Source organism: Cololabis saira, chromosome 9, assembly GCF_033807715.1.
Source record: "Cololabis saira isolate AMF1-May2022 chromosome 9, fColSai1.1, whole genome shotgun sequence".
Classification (NCBI taxonomy): domain Eukaryota; kingdom Metazoa; phylum Chordata; class Actinopteri; order Beloniformes; family Belonidae; genus Cololabis; species Cololabis saira.
This window is the reverse complement of record NC_084595.1, coordinates 17,755,757-17,779,853: the sequence shown is the minus strand read 5'-3', so window position 1 is coordinate 17,779,853 and position 24,097 is coordinate 17,755,757. Positions and strand designations below refer to the sequence as shown.

Below are 24,097 nucleotides of genomic sequence, written 5' to 3'. Positions count from 1 at the left end.
GTCTGTTGATTATCATCCTATTGTGATCTCCGACCACGCTCCTCTTTCTTTGGATATTCAGTTCTCTTCACAGCCACGCTACTCAACATCTTGGAGGTTCAATACATTACTTCTCTCAGATGATAAGTTCACCAATTTTATTACAACTAAAATTGATGATTACATCTCTATAAATCAAAATGATATGGAACCAATTTCATCTTCACTGCTGTGGGAATCATTAAAAGCATATTTGCGGGGACAAATTATCTCCTTCTCTGCTCACTTGAATAAGTCCCGGAAAGCCAAATTACAAGAACTCTCTATTAAGATCACAAAATTGGACCAACAACTTGCTACTTGCCCCTCTCCCAGTTTTCTTAAGCAACGTGTCGATTTACAGACTGAATTTGATCTCCTTACCACTAATGACGCAGAGCGACTTCTCTTACGATCACGCTCCGTATATTATGAACATGGAGACAAGGCAAGTCGGCTCATGGCTCATCAGCTACGTCGCCAGGCAGCCTCACGTATGATCCTTCAGATAAAAGATTCATCAGGCTCATTGCATCAGGATCCCACCGCCATTAATTCTGTCTTTCACTCATTTTATTCCTCTTTATATACGTCTGAATCTCCATCTGGCTCCACTGAATTGAATTCATTCTTAGATAGCCTCAACTTTCCTGTTATAGGCTCCGATGCTGCTAAAAATCTTGACTCGCCATTAACGGTAGAAGAAATTAATCTCGCTGTGAGAAGTATGCAAAATAACAAAGCTCCTGGCCCTGATGGATTTCCAGTGGAATTTTTTAAGAAATTTCAGGATAAATTGTCCCCTTTATTGCATGCTGTTTATAAGGAATCACTGGAACATGGCACTCTCCCTCCCACTTTAAGGCAAGCCTCCATAAGTCTCCTCTTAAAAAAAGATAAGGATCCAACTCTCTGCGGCTCATACAGACCTCTTTCGTTAATAAATGTAGATGCTAAGATCCTTGCTAAAGCCTTGGCTTATCGCTTGGAGAACATTGTGCCAACTATTGTCTCAAATGAACAGACAGGATTTGTTAAGGGGCGACAGTTATTCTTTAATGTGCGGACACTTTTAAATATTATTCACTCTAAAACTATCACCACAACACCTGAAGTCGTAATCTCAGTCGATGCTGAAAAGGCATTTGATAGGATTGAATGGGACTATTTATTTACTGTACTGAAGAAGTTTGGGCTGGGGAATGGGTTCATTTCTTTGATTCGTCTCCTTTACACGTCTCCACAAGCAAGCGTTTCCACTAATGGCATTCAGTCCAATTTTTTTACTCTAGCCCGTGGCACCAGACAGGGGTGTCCCCTCTCTCCCCTATTATTCGCACTAGCTATAGAGCCCCTGTCAATCTTTCTGAGGTCCTCCCCCACTTTTACTGGGATCTCCCGATTGGGAACAGAATATAAGCTGTCACTTTACGCTGATGACTTACTGTTATATGTCTCGGATCCTGTCCTCTCCATTCCTTCAATTTTATCTGCTTTCCAGAGATTCGGGTCTTTCTCAGGCTATAAAGTGAACGTATCTAAAAGTGAATGCTATCCCATTAATGACTCAGCAACACAGCTCGTACAGTCAGATATCCCTTTTAAGATTAGTCCTTCCGGCTTTAGGTATCTTGGGATCAACGTAACCAGAACGTTAAGCTCTCTTTTTTCTGCTAATCTCTCACCTTTAATGTCTACAATTAAATCTGACCTCCATAGATGGAAAAGCTTACCTCTTTCATTAATTGGAAGAATTAACGCAGTTAAAATGAATATTTTGCCCAAATTTCTATTTCTGTTCCATTGTCTTCCACTTTTCTTACCAAAACACTTTTTTAAAATAATTGATCAAACTATTTCTGACTTCTTATGGTGTGGGAAGGCTCCTAGAATCCGCAAATCCACACTTCAGAGATGTAAATTCAATGGCGGACTGGCACTTCCCAATTTCCAACTGTATTATTGGGCAGCACATATTCAAAAAATTTCATTTTGGTTCAAATCGGTGAATATGCCATGGTGTAAATTGGAGGCACAGTCATGCATTTCATCCTCTTTACCTGCTCTACTTACCTCATCTATTCCATCCAACCTCTCTGTCTTTACAAATAATCAAGTGGTTCACTCCACACTTAAAATTTGGTATCAATTTAGGAAACACTTCAAATTTAAGTCAGCATCTACTTTAGCTCCATTACTGAACAATCATTTATTTCGACCTCCGCTTACAGATTCAACCTTTCTCATATGGCATAATAAGGGCCTGAAAAGTTTTGGAGATCTTTACAAAGATGGTATCTTTCGCAGCTTTGCAGATCTCTCAGGTGAATTTAATCTCCCGCCTTCTCATCTCTTTCGATACTTTCAGATTAGACACTGCGCTAAAGCTTTGTTTCCAGTTTTTCCATCCTCTCCGCCGACTCTACAGTGGGAGGTGCTTTTAAACCATGATCCACTTCAAAAATCACTGATCTCTAAGGTTTACGATGACCTTCTGTCTTACGATCTCTCTCCAGTTATTAAAGTTAGGGCTGCCTGGGAAGATGAACTGGATCTAAATTTGGAGGACGACTGGTGGGACGCTGCTCTTAAAAAAATTTACACAAGTTCATCCTGCGCTCGTCTTACACTTATACAGTTTAAAGTACTGTTTAGAGTCCACTTTTCTAAAGCTCGACTCTCACAGATCTATCCCAGTGTCACTGACGAATGCGACAAATGTCATGCCTCGTCCTGCAATTTAACCCATATGTTTTACTCTTGCCCACTACTTTCTCGCTTTTGGTCGAATTATTTTGACACCATGTCAAAAATACTCTCGGTGAATATAAAAGTCTCCCCCCATGTTGCCATATTCGGGCTCCCAGAGGACCATGGCCGGTTTACTTCAAACCAAAAAGACATTTTGGCTTTTACTTCCTTACTGGCAAGACGCCACCTTCTTCTCCACTGGAAGTCGACTAAGGCTCCTTCTAGTACCCAGTGGCTCAACGACACCATGTTTTTTCTGAAGCTGGAAAAGATTAAATATTCACTGAAGGGTAGTTGCAACAAATTTTATAATAAGTGGCTTCCCTTTCTTACATTCTTCCACTCTCTCCAGTCCCTGCCTCCTGATTGACGGATCCCCCCCCTCCCTCTCTTCTCTCATTCCTTTCTTTCTTCCTCCTTTTTATTTATCTTTTTACTTTTCTTTTGTTTTTGGGGTTTTTTTTTTTGTTTTTTTTTTTTTGTTTTTTTTCCCCTTTTTATTCATCTATTTTTTTAATTCATACTGTTTAGCTTAAATACTTAAATATTACTTGTATATAAGAATATAATAATTTTCGTGTATTTGTCATTGTTTTGTGTGGATTTTTTGTTCTGTTCTTAATTCCAAAAAAAAAAAAAAAAAAGGAGGTAGACTGTATATCTTTTTTTTGTTTATTCCTGTTCAACTGTGCCTTACCCCCTAATAAAAATATCAAAACAAAGTTTGACTGCAACTAACGACTATTCTGATAATCGATTAGTCATCGACTACTAAAACGATTAATAATTAACTAATCTCAAAATTATAAAATGGCTCTAATTTAGCTCTCAGCTTTTAAATTTTGTAGAGGTTGTTTAAACGATGCGCTAATTATAAAATAAAGACGATAAAGATGGACACTTCAATCAAAATACATCTTTTAATGAACTTGTAATGCCAATGGTGGTGGTGTTGCATCGGTCGCCGCTGGAGCTGTACGCTATTACGCATGTGCAACTTTCAGCAGCGATGGAAAGGGAGGACGGTGCCTCACTCTGTTGACAAACCCGCACGTTGATTATAGCGGCTGAACACTATTGTATATGCAATTCTCAGCAGAGATGGGAAGGAAAGTGATGCCTTACTCTGATAATTTTTTTGCTGACACTAGTTCACAATTAATTTCGTCTGACTATTTTTATCATCGATTTTTGTCAAGATCGACCAATCGTTGCACCCCTAGTATTTACAATAACTGCTTACTCACGAGACAAATCTTTTTTTTGCTTTAGCTGCATGTATAGATTGCATCTTTTAGATTTGAATCTCAACTGTAAATGAAGTTTAAAGCAAAAACTCTTATGTTTGTGCGTGTGTGATTTGATTTTAAACCTTGTGTTTGAGTAGTCTTTGCAAGCTAAAGACCCAGCTCTTTAAGGACCACTACGGCGTCTAGTAAGATGCATGCGCCTACGTCAAGATAGTGTCTTCTTAGACAAAGCTTTCTTATTTATAAAAAAAAACCCAAACATATATATTCTAGCACTGGCGTGACAACACCTGTGTCCAACTGGACTCTCAGCAGTCTGACCAGCACTGATCCAGCTGTAGCCGCCTATGTGATTTTGTGCTTGTGTTCTCCCATATGTAAGTCACTTTGGATAAAAGCATCTGCTAAATGACAGTAGCAGTAGTAGTAGTAGTAGTAGCCGCTGAGTGATGTTTCTTTTGAAGCATTGATCATTCTGTGTTCTTTATTTGTGTGCATGCAGTAGTAGTAGCAGTCAGAGTTTGGTTATCACGGCAAGGCAGCACTTGTCCTTGCTGGCGCAGACATGAATAGGAGCATTATTGTAGGAACGGACTTGCCGGATGGAGAGAAGCGCTGCCCTTGAGCGCTGCAGTTTTTGAGATTGTTGGTGATAGCAGCGCGGCCTCTGTGGGTCGCCTGATAAGAAGCTCTCGTGCTCTGAAGGCCCTCAGCTGGAGCTCTGCCTCCGCCATTGCACCACACAGGGTTTCCAACAGTTTGCCTCCTCTTTATGTATCTGTCACACACTCCCTTCCCTCTGCAGCACATAACTCAAGTTCATGTTTAGTGTACCTGGGCGGTTGTTTCGTGGCAGCTTCGTCGCCGGACAACCCTCTCTCTGATCAGTAAAATCAGTGGTTCTTATATGCAGAACATGAATAGGAATCAATCCAAAACCATAAGCACATCAGTCTTAACCCTTCAGCTAAACATCAACTTGTTCACAATTCTGTTTCCTTTTATTGTTACAAACTGAAAATGAACTACATGAACACACAGTCGGTGCAGGATGTTATTTATAGAGCGAAAACCTCGTATCTTGTGCCGTAGCGCTTGATGGCACTCCTCCACACATTTCGCCAAACTGGAACCCGTTTCCATGGTGACAGGAAGGCACATGTGAGATACTTGTTAAATAGATCCCGAACAAAGCGGCCAGTGAGGCCACACCGGACTCTGATGACTAACGCTGCAAGGACACGCTGATAAGCAGTCGTGACTGATGTCTCTGGCACGTCGGATGCCATTCCTCTGTCCAAGCCTCGGCTCGGTGATTCACTCGGATTTAACTCTGCTGTTAATTTGTCCGTGTGCGGCGGCCTCGTCGCCCCGGCAATGTTCACTATGCAGCGTTGATACAAACTGCTGATGGACAATTACACATGCTCTGATAAACTAAACAAGATGACTTATTCGGTGCTTGTGGGATGTTAGGCAGAGTTGAACAAAGTGTTTTCTTTTTCTTGAGTGATAATGGGAAGCTGTGGGCTCTTAATGCGTAAACTTTTGTGTAGCTTGAAGTTTTGATGTAGTTTTGGAAATGCAGGAAGAGTTTGGTCGTCCAGCTCTGATTTCATAGAACAGCATCCTGATTCAGTGAAGTTGTATTTGTGTTATTTACTTCTAAGATCAGAAATGTATCTCATGCCTTGATGTTGATGCCAACACCTCAACTTAGATCCAGTCTTCCCTCGAGGCTCGTTCTTTCTCACTTCCTCTTGTATCTTAATCTTTTTAAAACTCAAGCTTAAAACGACATAGTTGAATATTCTGTTCATCTAAAATATGTATTGAATTCACATTAAACAATAAAATGCCTGCTCTGTGAAATTAAACCCCTGACAGCTTGAAGGGTTTATGCTGACTCTTTCAGAAGTTGCTCAGTTTAATTCACAAATGAACAAGTTTTCAGTCCCTTTACGTTAGTTGCTGTTACCGAATTAGCCGCGCTAACGCAGAATACGTGGATTATGAAACAGATCATGATAATAATAATAATTAGGGCTGGGCGATTTTGGACAAAAATAAAATCCAGATTTTTTTCTCTGAAAATCCGATTTTCGATTTCGATTTTTTTGGTAAAACTACAAAAGACAATGGAATAAATTGTTTCAAATATTTTATCTTTATTTTTAAAGAAAAATAGCAAACACATTTCCCTATTGGGAATGAAGTGCAATTGAAAGATACTGTAAATCCTCCTTGAGTTTAGTAAAGTGACAACGTTTACAATTTTCTTGACCAAACAAAGATGACTAGACGAGCTCTGTCTGTAATGCAGCTGCAAAAAAAGAAAATCGATTTTCCGATTTTCCTTTTTTTAACATCGATTGTGATTAATAAATCCGATTAGGATTTAAAATCGATTAATCGCACAGCCCTAATAATAATAATAATTCATTTTATTTAGAGGCGCCTTTCAGGTCACCCAAGGTCACCTTATAAAAGATACACACATTTTATAAGTTAAAATACAATTAATCCAAAAAAGCAGCAACAGACATCAGAAAGTACATGAATCAATAAATAAAACAAACGTGTAGTGCACAGTGACTGGTTAAAGTGAGTGAGCGAGTTCAAACAGGTGGGTTTTGAATGTTGTGATGGAGTGTGTGTGTTTTCTGTGTGGGGGGAGGGAGTTCCAGAGTCTGGGTGCTGAGCAACTGATGTTTGTTGCTCCGTGATGATGAAAGATCTCCAGCGGCTTCCATGGGGGTCTCTCACATTTTGTTTCATCTTTGTTTTTCCTTGTTAAGGAGAAAACAACAACAAAATACTGTAACCGTGACATGCAACGGCCCACAAAGGCCACATTTATGCAGCAAGCAGCTTGTGCTAATTCCCTGTTTGGGTGTATGCAGGCTGCAGCTTGCATTGTAGTCCCTGGTATCCAGCAAGCTCTGTTCAGTAACAAGCTTTTGTTGTTTGTGTTTGGCCTCACACATGATTCACAAAGTATGACTCAGAAAGAGGGAGAGCAGAAAGAAGAGAGCCAGGTCACATAGACGGTCACGATTAAAGGGTGAGATTCAGATGGCTTGAACTCAACTCTCTAATCAGTGTAAAACAGATATTTGAGGGGCTGGTTTCAGCCATTTTAAAGCTTGTAAAGGTCGTTGTAATCGACCTCGGAGAAAAGTCAAAAACTGAGATTCTGGTTGGAGTCAAAACATCATATTTGTCCCTCTTTCCCGTCTCCGCAGAGCTCAACGCAGGAGATTGGCGAGGAGGCCGAGGAAGATGCCATCTTCACCATCACGCTGAGGAAGGTGCAGCTTCACCAGTCGGCCAGCAAGGGGCAGCGATGGCTGGGCGTGGAGACGGACTCGGCCCTGAGCCTCTACGAGACCTGCAAGGTGCGCACCATCAAGGCCGGCACGCTGGAGAGGCTGGTGGAGTACATGGTGACGGCCTTCAGGGGCAAGGACTCCACCTACGTCACCATCTTCCTCTGCACCTACCGGTCGTTCGCTTCCACCAAGCAGGTGCTGGATCTCCTGCTCAACAGGTACGACTGCAGGCCACACCCGGTCGGGCGTCGAGTGTACAAGTTGTGATTCAGCAATTAAAATGAAAGGAGATTATTTTTGTTTTTCAGGTATGCCAAGCTTCAAAATGTGCCTGCAGCCACTGCACACCGAGTGTCCCAGGATGACTGCATAGAGCTGAGAAAGTAAGTGGGAGGCCAACGCATCCCGGCCCTCCGCAGGCTGAACTCATATCAACATCGTCAAACAGTTAGTTTTGTTTGCGATGCAGCTCCAAGACCATGGGGGAGTTTCTGCTGAAGTTCGATTTAAAGCACACTTCCTCAAATGATAAAAATACAGCAGTGGCGGAAAAGAAAACACTTCTCCTTTGAAGTATCAGCTCCAACCGAGCATTTCTGCAGATCTTTCTACACAAACATGATGACACAAAATCAGTGATTGATTTTTATATATATATATATATATATATATATATATATATATATATATATATATATATATATAAAAATCAAAACAATGATTTCCACTGGATACGTTTGGTATCAAGGTCCAAGTTTACAAGTCCATCAGGTGCTGTTTGAGGGACTTCTACTGCTGGCTGGCACTTGATGATGAGTAACCATGGTAACGCAGAGTTGTTTACATGTGACGGCAGTTTACCAAGCTTTCCAAAGCTCAGTCCAAGTCCAAATCTAGAAAAACTACTATAAAAAAAAGGAGGCGATGGTCATGTAGAGCTGAAGCTAAATGGGTGGGACTGGGATCACTGTCAATAAACAAAATAATGGATTAAGTTGTAATGCTCCGGAGGACACCGCAGGGTTTAGTCAACACAGATAGACAGACTGTAGACAGACCTGTAACAGAACCAGGGCTGCAACTAACGACTATTCTGATAGTCGATTAGTCATCGACTACTGAAACTTTTAGTCGACTAATCGAATAATGACTCTCAAAATTATTAAATGGCTCTAATTTAACTCGCAGCTTTAAAATTTTACATGGGGTTGTTTAAATTATGCACGTATTAAACATTAAAGACATTAGAGATGGACACTTTATTCAAAAATACATCTTTTAAGGAACTTATATATATTGTTTACCCAACGCTGTACTCTATTACGCATGTACAACTCTCAGCAGAGATAGAAAGGCATGAAGATGCTTCACTCTGTTCAAAAACCCACGTGGTGAAAATTGTGGCTGAACGCTATTGTATTTTGAAATTCTCAGGTGGGATAGGAAAGAAGAATAAATTTTTGTCTTTAATGTCGACCAACGTTGCACTAATGAGTACAGGAGGAGGTGCTCCAGTTCTTAGCATATGGTGGAAGTTGCTGTTCAGAAATGTTTACAAGCTTCAACATTTGCTGAGAAACGTTGTCCATGTTCAGATCTCTGCACACCATCTTTTTTTAACTCATTAATGTTATGTCATTAGATTTTTTTGTTTTTTGTTAACATCTGTGTTTTTGTGTTTCAGTACGGTTTCATCCATCCTGGGCGCGTGGCTGGACCAGTACTCTGAGGACTTCTGGAGCCCCCCGAACTACGAATGTCTGCACCAGCTCCTGTCCTACCTTCACCTCCACTTCCCCGGCTCGGACCTGGAGCGCCGCGCCCGCAACCTCCTGGCCCACTTCCACCGGCGACAGCAGTGTGAGCCTGATCCTGATGGTATGAAGGCAGGACAGGAGAGCCAGCACAGGGCAGGGAACCCAGAATGAAAACCTCTGTACACTAACACATTTTACGTAGATTTAGACGCTGCTTTTATGATCAAGCTGATATATATAAAGTTGCAATGAGCGGTTTGGCTTCATTAATGGTTAAAAATGCCACAGAAAGGATGAGATGCTGCAACAGAAGAGGAGACAGGACTGTGTTTAGCTGCCGCATCGTCAGTGATGTTGAAAAATAAGTTGTCTTTTTGGTTTCCTGTCACCTCTTCAGGGGAGCACCTCGGCTGCCCTTTTGCTACGCAGGAAGAGAGCGGGTTCGAGGACGAGCTTCCTGCTTTTAGTTTCCTGTCGTTCGACCCCATCATGGTGGCAGAGCAGTTCACACTCATGGACGCGGTGAGGACGTCATCCTTCCCTTTTAACGACAGATTTAGTTGGTGGTTTCTGTTAAAGCTTGAATAATAACATCCTCGATTTGTACCTAGAGGAAGTTTAGAACCAGTCGTCTGGTTCTGCCTTAAAATAAATGAATGAATATAAAATACCAAACGTTTTAAAGCTTTAGCTCCTGGTAGGGCTGGGCGATATGGACCAAAAGTCCTATCTCGATATTTTCTAGCTGAATGGCGATACTCGATATATATCGATATTTTTTCTGTGCTATAATTGGGGTTTCCCCCAAAGCATTATAGCATAGCATCTCTGTTAGCTTCATTTTTTTCTGAGGAAACCCTTAAAAAAAACAGTCAGTTTTAATACAAAGCCTCGTGCCGAATGTCACACAGGTACCTTTTATTAACAGAGGTCTGCACAATATCAAAATGTATAAAACAAATGAAATAAAAATAAACTGCCTGCATATATAGAATAAAAATATAATAAAAATGCTTCTTGAATAAAATAAAACAAATATCCCTTTCCTGCATAACAATTAAATTAAAATACACTGTGCAATTTATACGTATGTAGACAGTAACAGGCAGACTTTTCCACTGAGGTTTACAGTTGTGCAAATAACAAAACATTTGTGCAAATCTCAAATAAAACAGTCAATTTGTCACAAAATAAGCTATATCAAAAAAACATTTTTTTTTAAAATCGATATAAACAATATTGTCTCATACCATATCGCGTTTGAAAATATATCGATATATATTAAAATCTCGATATATCGCCCAGCCCTAGCTCCTGGGAATGGAAGCTCATACTTTGTGTCTCCTTGTTCGGCCAGGATCTGTTCAAGAAGGTGGTTCCCTACCACTGCCTGGGCGGGATCTGGTCTCAGCGGGACAAGAAGGGAAAGGAGCACTTGGCTCCAACCATCAGAGCCACCGTGGCCCAGTTCAACTCCGTCACCAACTGTGTCATCACCACCTGCCTGAGCAACCCCACACTGAAGCCCAACCAGCGGGCCCGACTGCTGGAGAGGTGGATAGACGTGGCCCGGGTGAGCAGCCTCAGTCCGGTTCACTCTCAAACACTTCTTAGGATCATTAAACTCATTCTGGTTCCCACTTGTTGTATCCAGGAGTGTCGAATCCTGAAGAACTTCTCCTCCCTGCGGGCCATCCTGTCGGCGCTGCAGTGCAACGCCATACACCGCCTGAAGAGGACCTGGGAGGAGGTGTCACGGTGGGCCAAACGCAGAACATCACAGAACTGAGGACCGTTGTGGGTTTTGTTTTGTGTTTTTAATCCTCTGACCTCTCGTGTTTCTACAGGGAAAGTTTCCGAACCTTCCGCGAGCTGTCCGAGATCTTCTCCGACGACAACAACTACTCCCTCAGCCGAGAGCTGCTGGTGAAGGTGAGTCTCATCTGCTCCAGTGCAAATACACTCTTACAGTACTTGGAAAACAAAAAGAAGAGCTCACGAATAAATTAAGCTCCGTCGACGGTGGAAGTTTGACACAAGAAAGAGGATCCTGTGGATCTTCAAAATAAAATACCGTTTACACTTTAAGGCTGGGGGTAAACATCCTCCACCAGCCTCAAAAGGGGATTTAAACTCTGAGAAGTTCACTTTAGAAGTCAAAAAGCACCTTTTTTACATGACACCACTTTTCTATGTGTACTGCGGCAACAAGGACGACATGGCGGGAAATGCTTCTTCAAACAAGCAGATTACTGTGTGATTCTCACATGTTCTCAAAACCTCCAGGAGAACATGTGATCTCATGAATCCAGCCAAGCAGGCAGCTCTCAGAAGAGCTTTGCTCTTGAACCCCCCCCCCCCCGCTGCACACCCACATCCCTCCCTGTAGGACCCACGCTTTCAGTCCTAATTATGTAGTCGTGGTTTTCACTCGCTGTCCTCTGAGGTCTTTATTTGACAGCTATTTAAAGGATCCGATGAAATAAAACCATGTTTTATGTGATGTGTTGTTTAAATATTGGCCCACATGTTTAACTCTAATTAAAAAAAGAAAAAAAGTCTATTAAAAACATCAGCAGCTGTCACGTCAGGCTTTAAAGACAGAAAAACAAATAAAATGCATCCTGTCATTTGTACATTGATGCATAATTGTGTATAACCGTTTGCTTTAAAATATGATGGATAAACAGTTTTTAAACAATTGGTTTAATTCATTGATTTAAGCTCCAATTCTGAAATAAGTGAAGATTTTGGCATCTTCCTTCATAATAATAATAATAACACCACTCAAGGTTGAAAATACAAAACTGCATCACACAAACCATACAATACAATGTACACTCATGCAAAATCTTCATTACAAAGACATTTAAAGCCAAAATGTCACATCTGCGCTGTCAAAGGAGCATTTTCTCACTTTTCTAGACAAAGTAATAGACGTACTGGATCAATAATGATTAGAAATTAAAGCTTTAATAGCAGTTAAACAGTTAAAGTCAGTCTGATGACCCCATCCAGAGAAATAGTCTGTACATGGCTTGTTATATATTCTTTATAAATGTCTTTATTTATGGTATATTGTGCCCTAACCTTGCAGCTGTAACACTGGAATTTACTGTCGCTGCTGTTTTAGTATTTTCAGCAACAAGTTATACAAACGAAACAAGTCCAAACTGCAGTGGAGGGACCAAAAATAATTGATCTTCATCAGGAAACCTCCTCACCCAGGGAGTCGTTTCCAATCATTCACACAGACCAGTTAATGGTCTGCGTGGGTTACGTAACAAGTTGCAGCTGAACAGATGGCAGCCGGACGTGTCCCTGCGTGACCCTTCCTCGCCGGCACTCTGTCGCATCTGTCTCATGACGGCTGCAGGGGAACATCCTGCCGGCAGAACACCTTGTACGCAGGTTGTTTTTTGTGTATCTGTACTTGCTGGGGAGGGTCTGACCGCCATCTGCGATGAGATTCACGGAGTTAAATGCAGAGAGGTGTTTTGCTGAGTTGATGCGTTCGTTTCAAGGGCAGCAGCGTCTGAGGACTGTCGTCTGAGATGAAAACAGCAAGGACTTGTTACAACTAGGGCTGGAGATCGATTCAAGTGCCAAGAATCGATTGGATTCTTAAGATTCAGAATCAATTATCACAATTTGATTAATCCAATATCGATTTGGCTTAGTGCTTTTAAATATCTTTTTGAGCTGTTACCTCAATAACATGACTGTGTTATGTTATGCAACATATTAATATTAGTATTAAACTTGACGCCATGTTCACTGTTTCATAGTGTCACACTACTTGCGTGAATTAAATGACTACTGGGATTAAAGTTCACTGAGCGAAAATGTAATAATAAAAAAACGATCTTTAGACATACGAATCGATTTTTAGGAATGAATATGCAAATCGATTTTTTTTTTTCAACAGGCCTAGTTGCAAGTTTTCCGACCAGAAATAAACATGCAAGCATGAACTTTTTTCCTTTGATCTTCAAACACCCAGAAATGTTTAGGGTGCATTTATTCCATATGAGCGTAGATAAATTCATTTACTTATCTTGTAGATTGAAAGTAACTTATTAGACTCGGCTGACGTCTGTCCCGTCAGACGCACATGAATGTGACATCACATTATTTTGATCACTCCTTTAACGCTTAGAAGTTTCCTGAAGCAGCAGGGGGAACGCCCCGGGGGCTCCTCCGAGGGAATCCCTGCTGACGTCACACCGCAGGCCGGTGCAGATAACGGCTCGTCGTGCACGTGTGGCCCTCGGGGCGTCGCCTCCGCCTCCCGTATCTGCTCGGGCCAGGCTGCGTTCACTCGCCTCCAGGAGCTCACGTTACAGAGAAACGACTGCAGGTCTCTCAGCATCACGCCCCCCCCGAGGAATGTGAGGGAGGTGGAGCTCCTCCCACTCTGACCTGAAGGGCTTTTCCAGCCACCTCTCGCCAGGGTGCTTAGAAGAGAAAATAAGCACATGAAACAATGAGGTTTCATTAGTTTGTTCATGTGATGTAGTGGCAAGATATACTTTAGTAGTCATTTCAAATTCTTCCATTAAAGAAAGATAAACCCACAATGGTCACGAAATAAGTTGAAACTGACAAAAATAAAAAAGTTTACTTAAAAACTCATAAAAACAAGTGCTTTTATAGCTGTTTAATTCCTTCATGTTTTGCCTCATTTGTGTCTGCTGGTGATAAACTGACAGTGAAGTGTTTTCTTAGTGGATCGAGTGTAAGTCCCCCGTCTGTTCCGGGTTTCTCTGCAGGAAGGCACCTCCAAGTTTGCGACGCTGGAAATCAACCCCAAACGAGCTACGAGGAGGCACCAGCAGCAGAGAGACCTGGTGAGACCTCGCCGTATGTGACGGTTGAGCTTTTCATCTCGGTGTTGGGCCTCAGGTGGTTGCTAGGCAACCTTGAGCAGCTTAAGTTTTGCGCCGCGCTACCTAGAGCTCCGTCTAGAGCAGGGGTGTCGGACTCCAGTCCTCGAGGGCCGGTGTCCTGCATGTTTTAGATGTGTCCCTTTTTTTTATCAAACCGTGATACAAGGAGCTGTGTCATCAACAGAACTATCCAGACTTTGATGACAAGCTGGTGACGATGATTAATTAGAATCAGGTGTGTTAAAGCAGTGAAACATCTAAAACATGCAGGACACCGGCCCTCCGTGGATTCAGTTTGACACTTGTGGTCTAGAGGTTGATGAGGTCACTGCAGTCCACCCGTGGATAGCTTCACTAACTGGCCTGGAGAAAGTGTTTCATCTTCATACGTGTTTGTGTTGAATTGTGGTTAAAAAGGAATTTAAAAGAATAAAAACATGGTTTGAGGTAAATAAATTATCAGTGAATCTTGAAAATACAAACTTCATGATATTTAGTAACAGAAAAAAAGAAACGGACACTTCAATTAATATAGATGGTATTGAAATTAATAGAGTAATGGAAACCAAGTTTTTGGGTGTCATGCTGGATGAGAATTTGAATTGGAAATCGCATATCAATTATACAAAGATTAAAAATATCAAAAACAATTGCTCTGTTACACAAAGTTAAGGATTTATTGGACAACAAAGCAGGTGATAAATTTTATATAACACTCTGATTGTTCCATATCTGACCTACTGTGTTGAAGTTTGGGGAAATGCCTGTAAAACATATATTCAATCAATTTTCATTCTGCAAAAAAGAGCCATAAGGATAATTAGTAGAAAACGATATAGAGATCCAACAAATCCATTATTCCTTCAGTTAAATTTGTTGAAATTTCATGAACTAGTAGACCATAGTATTCTGCAAATTATGTTTAAAGCTCATAAAAAAACTTTACCAATCAACATTCAGAAAAGATTTGAAAAAAGAAAAAGCAAGTATAACTTTTATAAAACCAAGATGCAGGACAAAATTGATGGAACGTTGTGTTTCTGTGAAAGGAATCAATTTATGGAACAATCTGAACAAAGAAAACAAAGAATCCAAATCAAACATTACATTCAAAAGAACAATTAAAGCCTGTATGTTAAGGAAATATAACAAAAAATGTTGAGTTTGATTGACATACCCGTAGGCGGTGGTAATTTTATTTAATGTTATTTTAATTTTATTTTATTTGTTATTATTCACTTAGTTGTTTTTTTTTTATTATTATTAATTTATGTTATTTGTGAAAGGGGCAGATCAGATACGATTCTTCTTCTTTCTGCTCCCTTTTCATTCATAAGTTAGGAACATTTGTATTTGTGTTTGTATTAAATTGTTTTGTTTTTTGAATGAAATAAAGAATAAAATGAAAATGAAAATTGTGCAGCGCTCATGTTCACCTCCCCCTTCTGTCGGTCCGAGCAGGGTGTGATGCAGGGGACGATTCCTTACCTGGGCACCTTCCTGACGGACCTGGTGATGATGGACACTGCCATGAAGGACTACACTGAGGTCAGACTTGTTTACTTCCTCCTGAGTTTTTAATTTTCGGCCTCAGATCATCCCTGACATTCTGTTTCATCGTCTCACACAGGGCGGTCTGATCAACTTCGAGAAGAGAAGAAAGGTGAATTTTAAATGTCTTGTTTTGGTTATACTGAAATCCGAAAAAGCAGATGAAAGGAAGATTTTGAGACCTTTCCTCCGGCGGCCAGAGCTGAGCGTGACCCTGTTTCTGTTCTCCGCAGGAGTTTGAGGTCATTGCCCAGATCAAGCTGCTGCAGCTGGCCTCCAACAACTACAGTTTCACTCAGGACAGCCACTTCAGAGAGTGGTTCGCCGGCGTGGAGAAGCTCAGTGAAGCGGAGAGGTGAGCCCGTCCACGTCCTCCCCACGACATTAGAGTATCAGAGACTCTCGCTTTCTCCTTGATTCATTAATAAAAGATTAAAAGATGCCTTTTATTTGTCATGTCGGTGTGAGTTGCAGTGATGAAGCACATTTAAAACAGCAGCAGAGCAATGTGCCAAGCTCTTTCAAGAGTCAAATGCCCATGAGACATCATATAAAACCACAAGAGTATCATTTAGACTAGAAACGGCCCTGGAGCTGTGATAAAGGAGTATCTGCAAGGCTCCACAAACTGAAAGCACGGCATTAAGTTGAAAAAAATCAATCAAAAACAGTGTGAGCATGCAGATTTAAAAATAAATCAGGATTATACCAACAACAATAATAATACTAGAAAACGCTGTTTGAGCCCATGATATCGGTCTGTTTTTGTACCCGGGGGGGTCGCAGAAAATCCTGGTTTGTTTTCTCCACAATTCAGGCTAAAAGGCTCAAAATCCATATTAATCATTAAATCCAGCTGGTCCCGGGCTGGATAATGCTGCTGCGTTGACTGCAGGTCCGAGTGGGTCCGGCCCCGGGGCCGGTGACCTGCTGGGTTCATGCTTCCCAAATGTGATCGGAAAGGACAAATACATACACTAAAATTAACTTTGTTAACCCCTTTGATAATTAAAAATGGTACAAAGTGAAAGAATGTGTTGCTAAATAGGCCGGTCTCGTCGTAGTCTTTGAGTCGTCTCGGATGAAGTTGTCGTCATTCTGACTGCTCCCTCTTCCTGCAGCTACAACCTGTCCTGCGAGATCGAGCCTCTGTCGGAGTCGGCCAGCAACACGCTCAGAGCCAAGAAGAACGGGGGAATCATGAAACGCTGGAGCGAGTAAGTCGACACAGAGAGAGCAAGAAAGACAGAGTACTTTAACTAAACCACCTAACTGACTCTCCCCCCCGTTGTCTTCTTTGCGTGCAGCCGCCAGTTGACGGAGGCCAGCTGCAGCAGCGCCGGCTCTCACTCCAAGTCCTTCGACCACTCGCAGTACCGACCATACCAGGGCGGCGGGGGGGACAGCGGGGACGCCCTCAGCGTCACCTCCGTCAGCTCCAGCGGCTCGGACCTGGAGGACGTGAACGCCAGCTTCCTGTCAGACTCACCGGAGGCGCACGAGAGACACGAGAGACACGAAAGACACGAGAGAAAGGTGACATGCGTAACCTTACTTAAATAGTGAAAATAAATAAATAAATATAGGGTGGGCTATGTATGAGTAGGATCAGATCATAGAAAATAATAATAAAATCATATTTATTTAATGAATAACTAATAAATAAAGTAAAAGGAGGTAATTAATTCATTAATTAAATAAGTAATATAAAATATAATGATAAATATCAACATCACAAACATACAAAGAAGTAATAATAGCGATCTATTAAAGAATACACATTCATTCAGAAAAGGAAAGGAAAATAAGTAACAATAAAATGGAAAATAGTTTTGTCTTTAACTACACAAACATCAATAACAGCTACACATCTGTATCACTTCTGTTTATGAGCTGGGTGTCTATGTATGAATAAAACCACTAATGATGTATTCCGGTCACTAGAGGGCAGTGAACACCACAGATGAAGCTCAGGTTTTATTTAATTTGTCTCCCTGTGCATCCTGCTCTGATTTTGACTTGAACAGCCGTGAGACAGAGTCAGACGGCAATATTTGTTGCTTTTGATGACTTGTTGAAGAGCTGAAAAGCAGCTCGCTGTATTTATACTTTTAGATGATCCACAGCTGCTTCTCACTGTTATCCTTGTTTGAGTTGGATGATGGTGTTTATTGGTGTCGTTTCTATTTTGTGTTCCTTCTCGCAGACGTCGACTCCTTCTGTGAAACTCACCGTCTCTGCTTTGGGGAGAGAAGCTCCGGCGGCAGATACGACCTCAACGGTAACACTTTCATCTTGCTACTTTCATTTCACACAGAAAATGATAAGACCTTTTTAAACATGTCAGCGTGAGGCGCCTAAAGCCTCACATGAAAAGAGAGACAAACATGACTGTGTATTTGGATGTTTTCCCTGATTTAAAAAGATGTAAAGTATCCCATCACCTGATTTTGTTGTTGTTTTGCAAACCCAGAAGAAGGAAAATGCATTAGTGCGCAGCAGGTTTTGATGAGGCACTTATTCAAGACATTATTTAAATAGATATTAATTAATAAACTTTTATGTGAATGACGAGTTGATAAAGCAACAATTTATGGATTCAGTGAAGTTTAGACATTTTCACAGTTGAATTTTACATTTTTGTTAATTTTTAAAAGGTAAATGTCCAAGATATAAATACTTGAATAAAAATGTGTGATATTAAACTTTTAAAAGTAATTTGTTTGAACAAATGGAGCCTTTTACAAACATGTGCAAATACTACATGTATGTTTTGTTTTGCGTGTGTGTGTTTTTGTGAAAACTAATTTGTATAATGTTTTAATTGCTACATATCCAGCTCGAAGGTCCGCCGGGTCGCCGTGTTTCAGTAACCGCCTCTCCTCCTCAGTTCTGGGAGTGCACCTCTCTTTCGTCTCTGGACACATCGGGGATGGGCTCCAGCTCCGGCTCGGCCTCGGGCTCCAGCAGCGCCTCGTCCTCCTCCGTCTCCTCCTCCACCCCACTCTCAGCCTCCCGCTCCCACAAACGCTCAGTGTCGGCCGTGTCCAACTACTCCACCCTGTCGCTGCCGCTCTACAACCAGCAGGTGGACGACTGCTGCATCATCCGGGTCAGCCTGGACGTGGAGAACGGCAACATGTACAAGAGCATCCTGGTGAGGAAGCGGCGGGTTCCGCTCGGAGCCTCGGGCTCCGCGGCTCTCGGTTTTAAATCGCGACTGATACAGATCTGGTTTTAGGGAACTTTGAACACGCTGATGAAACCGTGTGGGTGTTTGGAGGTGAATCAAAGACATGTAGAAAATTTGAGTAAACGTTCTTCACAAGTTAAAAAAGACAAGAAAATCAGAAAAGTTTGGGGTTTTTTGACCAACACGTCTGCTAAAAATTGACCTAAAAAGATTCATTTAAGTAAAAACAAATGAATAAATAAATATTAAACAGTAATAGATGAGTAAATAAGATGGAAAAATGATCCACAACTGTATTATTTATGGATTAATTGTCTGATTATTAGTTCAGTTTAACAGATTTATCATGAATACGGTATTCTTGCATTTGGAATTTTTCTATTTAATATTTGACAATTGGATAACTTATTTAAAAAAAAAAAAAAATATATATATATATATATATATATATATATATATATATATATATATAAATATTTTTATTTATTTTTTATTTATTTATTTTTTCATCCAAAAGATGTCAAATTCTTAAATGTTTTTGTCACATTCAGGTGACGAGTCAAGACAAAACTCCGGCGGTCATCAGGAAAGCCATGATCAAACACAACCTGGACCGGGAGAAGGCCGAGGACTACGAGCTGATGCAGAAGATCTCCGAGGACAAAGGTGAACGACCAACACGGTGATCAGAGTGGGTCTGTGTTTAGAGGCGGTGAAACAAGCGTTAACCCTCTCACTTCGGTCCGCAGAGCTCCGCATCCCGGACAACGCCAACGTCTTCTACGCCATGAACTCCACTGCCAACTACGACTTTGTGCTGAAGAAGCGCGGCCTGGCCCGGCCGGTGCGGGCCAAGAACGTGGCCAGCTCCACGCTGCCGCGCATGAAGCAGAAGGGACTGAAAATCGCCAAAGGGATCTTCTGAGGGGGGGACGTGTGGCCTTCCTGCCTCCTGCCCGCCCCCCCGACCCTCCTCACATCCCTTCTGCTCTCCGCTCCTCAGAAGAGACTTTTCCTTCTCAGGCGTGCTGGAGGCGAACTGACCCGAGCGTCTGCGTTCTGGTTTGGATGAAGGCAGAGATGTCGGAGGAGGAAAGATGGCGCCGCCGCTCTGTGGCGCCTAAAGCACTTAACTGCCGCTGTCGTGTCTTCGGGAGCTCGTTTCCGTGCGACTGCGAGCTCAGGATGGAAAAAAAAAAGGAGGCGTTTCGTGGGGAAGACATTTGGTGTTGGGCCCCACTCAAACTCTCCGTCCGCCTCCAGGACTGGGCCGGTGGACAAGCCTGGGACTCCCTGATGCATTTGATTTTGTTTACAAGCGTTTACATCTCAACATCACCCCGTCGGCTCGCGTTCACGCCCCTCCTCCTCCACGTGGCGGGTTTTTGTACCTTCCATGACACACTTCTTCTCTGATGATCTTTTGGCGGCCTTCGTCTCGGCACCAGGACGTATCGCCGGGAGCCTGCGAGTGTGCCATCACCCCAGGACTGCACCCAAGCCTTCGGCGTCAGCATGACATGGAGGAACATGAACTCCGAACTTGTGAATGGTGTCAAATCCGGCCGTGAATCACACACCACTGTTGTCCTTTTTTTGTAAAGATCTACCCCCGACCACTACAAGGAGAAGGACGTTCCGGAGAGATCGCCCTTCGCCGGGACAGAAAACCACCAAGTGAGCTGAAAAACAAACCAAGTGTATATATTAACACCATTTGTGCAGTATCTTCTTTTGAGATGGACCTTGTGGTTTTTGTTATTAGAACTATCCTGATGTCAACACTTTTTCTTTCCTTTCCTTTTTTTTGTGTGTTTTGCTTCAAACTTCTGTCATATTGGTGCTGCTATTCATCTTTCTGAACATTGCGTTGCGTAAGCCTCATTTCAGTTGTTTTCCTGCCCCCAGCTCCCAGCCGCCACATTGGAAACGTCTTCCAACCAATTTCTTACAGGGAAGAAAAAAAAAAAAAAAAAAAAGGGTTTTTTTTTTTTTTTTTACCAAAACTGACCTAAGAAGATTTAAGTAAAAATAAACAAATGTAGAAATAAACAGTAATAGATGAATAACTAAGATGGAGAAATTATCCACAACTGTATTTATGGATTGTCTGATTATTAGTTTAGTTTAACAGCTTTATCATGAATATTCTTTCACATTTGGATTTTTCTATTGAATATTTGACAATTGGACAAGCTATTTAAAAAAAATATATATATATATTTTTTTTTCATCCAAAAGATGTCAAATTCTTAAAAGTACCCTTTACTTTATTTCTTATCCAGTGAAATAATCTGAAACAACTTTGTTTTCCAACATGGCGGCTCCTCCTTCATATCCACCAGTAACCATGACGACCCTGCGAACAGCTTGGTACATATTTATCCTGCAGAACCTTTTTATTGCAGTTTCTCTTTTTCTGGACTCTCACTAACAAAGGTTTATGGTTATGTGACATATTGAGGGTTTCTTTCGTCAAACATGTCATAAATTGTGAACATACAAAAAAAACGCTCTTAAAAAAATAATTTCATGAAATAAGACTGATGCCGCGCGTAGAATCCCAGATGAACGACATTGATGCTGCCGAGCTGGTCGTGAGGGAACAATGTTCTTTATTTTATATTTCTTTTCTCTTTTCTGTCCCTTTTCCACGTCTTTAAAGGAAAACTCAACTTGAAACACTTATCATTGTCTTATCAAGTAGCTGTGCGTTTTAATGTTGTCGAGACTGAGGTTGAAGAGTTTGGTTTCTGGACTGCCGCATCCGTTTCTTTGGCACGCTCCTCCAGACCCACATTATTTCAGTTCGCTGAGGGAAAAAAAGCGAATTTGTCCTCCAAATTCACAAGTAATTTAATCTTTTCACACAAAAGCAGCTTCTCTTTTCCTGTTAGCAGCAGCATTGGTTTTTCTACTTGAAGTAACAGCTGTTGCTCTTTAAAACATTCCTTGAAGTTTTGTTTTTTTTCTTCTTTTTTTAAGACAAAAATAACGAACACTTTAAATATGAAATGTCCTCATCTTAAATGCTGTGCAGAGCAGCTGCTGTTGTGGGATTGAAGTACATATTAAGAGTGCTGTTGGGGCAAAGCATTCTGGGAAATGTAGGAACCCACTTATAAAGGGAGAGTGGGTTCATCAGAAACACTTTGGAACTTAAGGTTGGATTTATCCTGAGGAGTTTTTCATATCACTGCGCTTAACACTAAGTTGGCCTTTTCTTGATGTTTGTTTTTTTTTGTGTGTTTTGTTTTTAATCTGCATGAGATCCATAATTATCTTAACGATCAAATGAGCGAGTCACCCCGATAGAACAAAATACTGAGAAAGCAATACGGCGGCGAGCAGCAGGCGGCTCGTAGACGTTGGCGTGATCCCCCGCTGTGGAACACTGTGACCCTCCACCCTTCACTCCGCCCTCTCTGCCTGTAGATCGGCGCTTCATGTCGAGCACTGTGACCTGAACTGTCATCCCTCATCAGTGGTGTCGTGGTGAGCATCCCATCTGCTGTAGCGTTGTCCACGAAGGCCACAGGTTTGATTATCTCGCGTGTGCCAAAAATATGAAGCAAAGAGAGAAAATGTAGGACAGATGAGACTTTTTGCCTTTAACGGTGGGTGTGGAGAAAAAGAACCTAGTTTGTATGTTTACTGTTGTCACATTTTTCTGGGGAAGGGAAAAAAAAGGTGAGAACACTAAAGGTGAGGTAAAAAAAGTGACTGGACCCATTTTGGTGTTTCCAGGAAAGTTTTTAGGAGCGGGTGGTGCTGATGCAGAAACTGAACCTTCATGACTTTATCCTCCTGTTTTTGTATGTTTTTGAATCTTTTTTTGAGTATTTTCCTCTATCCAAACTCTTCATCTGAGCTGCATTCACTGGGACCCCCCCCTAAAACATTTCCAGCAGCATTTGACAGTTTCGGACACTTGGTGTCTCTGGTATCTGTTGATATGACGTCACTTTCAGGAAGACAAAAACATTTACTGTTAAAAAACCCTTGAACATTTTCTGTCAGTACACTAGGAGGGTTTTTAATTTTTTTGTAAAACAGGACCTTGAATGCCTCATTATGTAAAATGCATTCAGATTGACCGTGCACCTGAAGAAAGGCACAGCACATTTTTAAAAAACAGTTTATAGCTAATTTATGTCTGGAAAATACATTTTTGTCTTATCTTGGTCCAGCAGTAACATTTATAGGGAACTACTTTCAGCATCATATTTATCCACATTTCTCTGACAATACGAAAAAAAAAAGACTTTTCGTTCGTTTTTTCGGACATACTTTGAATGTAGCTTCAGTGCAGTGTTTGGTTGAAGCATACACGTTTGTTACTGACAAAAAACAAAAAACTGTTCACAAATGTTTCTGTAGCAGCTCCATCTCGGCTGTTCGTGGGTTAAAAGTGAGTTTGTGATTGTGCGAGGTTGACGTGATGGACCGGTCCGTGTGTGTCGTCGTAGCTCGTGTTGAAAATGATGTTCCCGTTGTGATCTGACTGAACAAAAACAACAACAAAAAAAGGCTGCATCTATAAGAAAAAAAAAACAAACAAAAAAAACAAAATGAAAACCAGCTGGCGTGGTGTATTCGTGTGAGCGAGAGAGAAGTCTTTGTTTTCTCGTTCCACTGAACTGTGCTTGAGTGCCATTTACCATTTTAACTGAAGGATTTCAAAACTTTTTCTAATTGCAGTTTCCTCTTTGTTTTACCCCCCCCTCCCAAAAAAAACACACAGCCTGTGTAGAAAATAAACTGTCCTCGATGATGTCCTTGTTTTATTTATTGATTTGTATATAGAGAATTTGTTTTGCATTGTACATTCTCTCCTTTCTTGGTTATAGATTAATATATTCATGTATATATGAATAAACATTAAGTTTGTAAAATTAAAATGATGTCTTTGACTCCGTGTGTGTGTGTGAAGCAGACTTTGTTCATTGTAAGATTTTAGAAATCAAGAGTGGAGCATCGCCTAAAAACTAGAAGGCAGAAGTTTGGGCACCTCTTCAGGCCTCTGTGACATGTTGGACTCCTGCACAGGTGTCTCCTCTGATTGATCCCTGAGTTTTTCTTTTATACTCACCTTTTTTAGCCTTAGATATTGCTCCATTTTCCTTTAAAAACATTTTCACCACCTTCATGAGGGCATCCCCAGTACTTTTATCCAGCGTCATACAAAAGAACAAATAATATTAAAAGAAAAAATGTACAACATGTTGGTTTTAAAGTGCCGGAGTAATGAGTCTGTACAGAGGTGACCTATGATGTGCGTTAATGTGATGCATAAGGTCAGAAGTGGAGTCTTTCCGTTAATGTAACGTAGAGTGGAGTGGGGTCTGTGGTAGAC

At 41.3% G+C, this 24,097-nt stretch overlaps 1 protein-coding gene across 5 annotated transcripts in view; it reads left to right on the top strand.

Moving 5' to 3' along the window:
* Window positions 1–19,809, top strand: part of LOC133451520 (ral guanine nucleotide dissociation stimulator-like) — a 74,693-nt gene extending 54,884 nt beyond the window's left edge. For 4 of the 5 annotated variants that reach the window (XM_061730646.1, XM_061730644.1, XM_061730645.1 and 1 more), the window contains exons 2-18: window positions 7,265–7,569; window positions 7,660–7,734; window positions 9,036–9,229; window positions 9,506–9,630; window positions 10,466–10,681; window positions 10,763–10,866; window positions 10,956–11,040; window positions 13,881–13,958; window positions 15,459–15,545; window positions 15,628–15,660; window positions 15,782–15,903; window positions 16,670–16,765; window positions 16,856–17,084; window positions 17,755–17,829; window positions 18,388–18,705; window positions 19,293–19,407; window positions 19,491–19,809. In XM_061730646.1, coding sequence (XP_061586630.1) covers window positions 7,265–7,569; window positions 7,660–7,734; window positions 9,036–9,229; window positions 9,506–9,630; window positions 10,466–10,681; window positions 10,763–10,866; window positions 10,956–11,040; window positions 13,881–13,958; window positions 15,459–15,545; window positions 15,628–15,660; window positions 15,782–15,903; window positions 16,670–16,765; window positions 16,856–17,084; window positions 17,755–17,829; window positions 18,388–18,705; window positions 19,293–19,407; window positions 19,491–19,666 — 2,433 coding nt within the window. In that variant the 3' untranslated portion in view covers window positions 19,667–19,809. The remainder of the gene's footprint in view (window positions 1–7,264; window positions 7,570–7,659; window positions 7,735–9,035; window positions 9,230–9,505; window positions 9,631–10,465; window positions 10,682–10,762; window positions 10,867–10,955; window positions 11,041–13,880; window positions 13,959–15,458; window positions 15,546–15,627; window positions 15,661–15,781; window positions 15,904–16,669; window positions 16,766–16,855; window positions 17,085–17,754; window positions 17,830–18,387; window positions 18,706–19,292; window positions 19,408–19,490) is intronic. The other variant, XM_061730643.1, reaches the window with a different exon arrangement.
* Window positions 19,810–24,097: the final 4,288 nt, after the last annotated feature.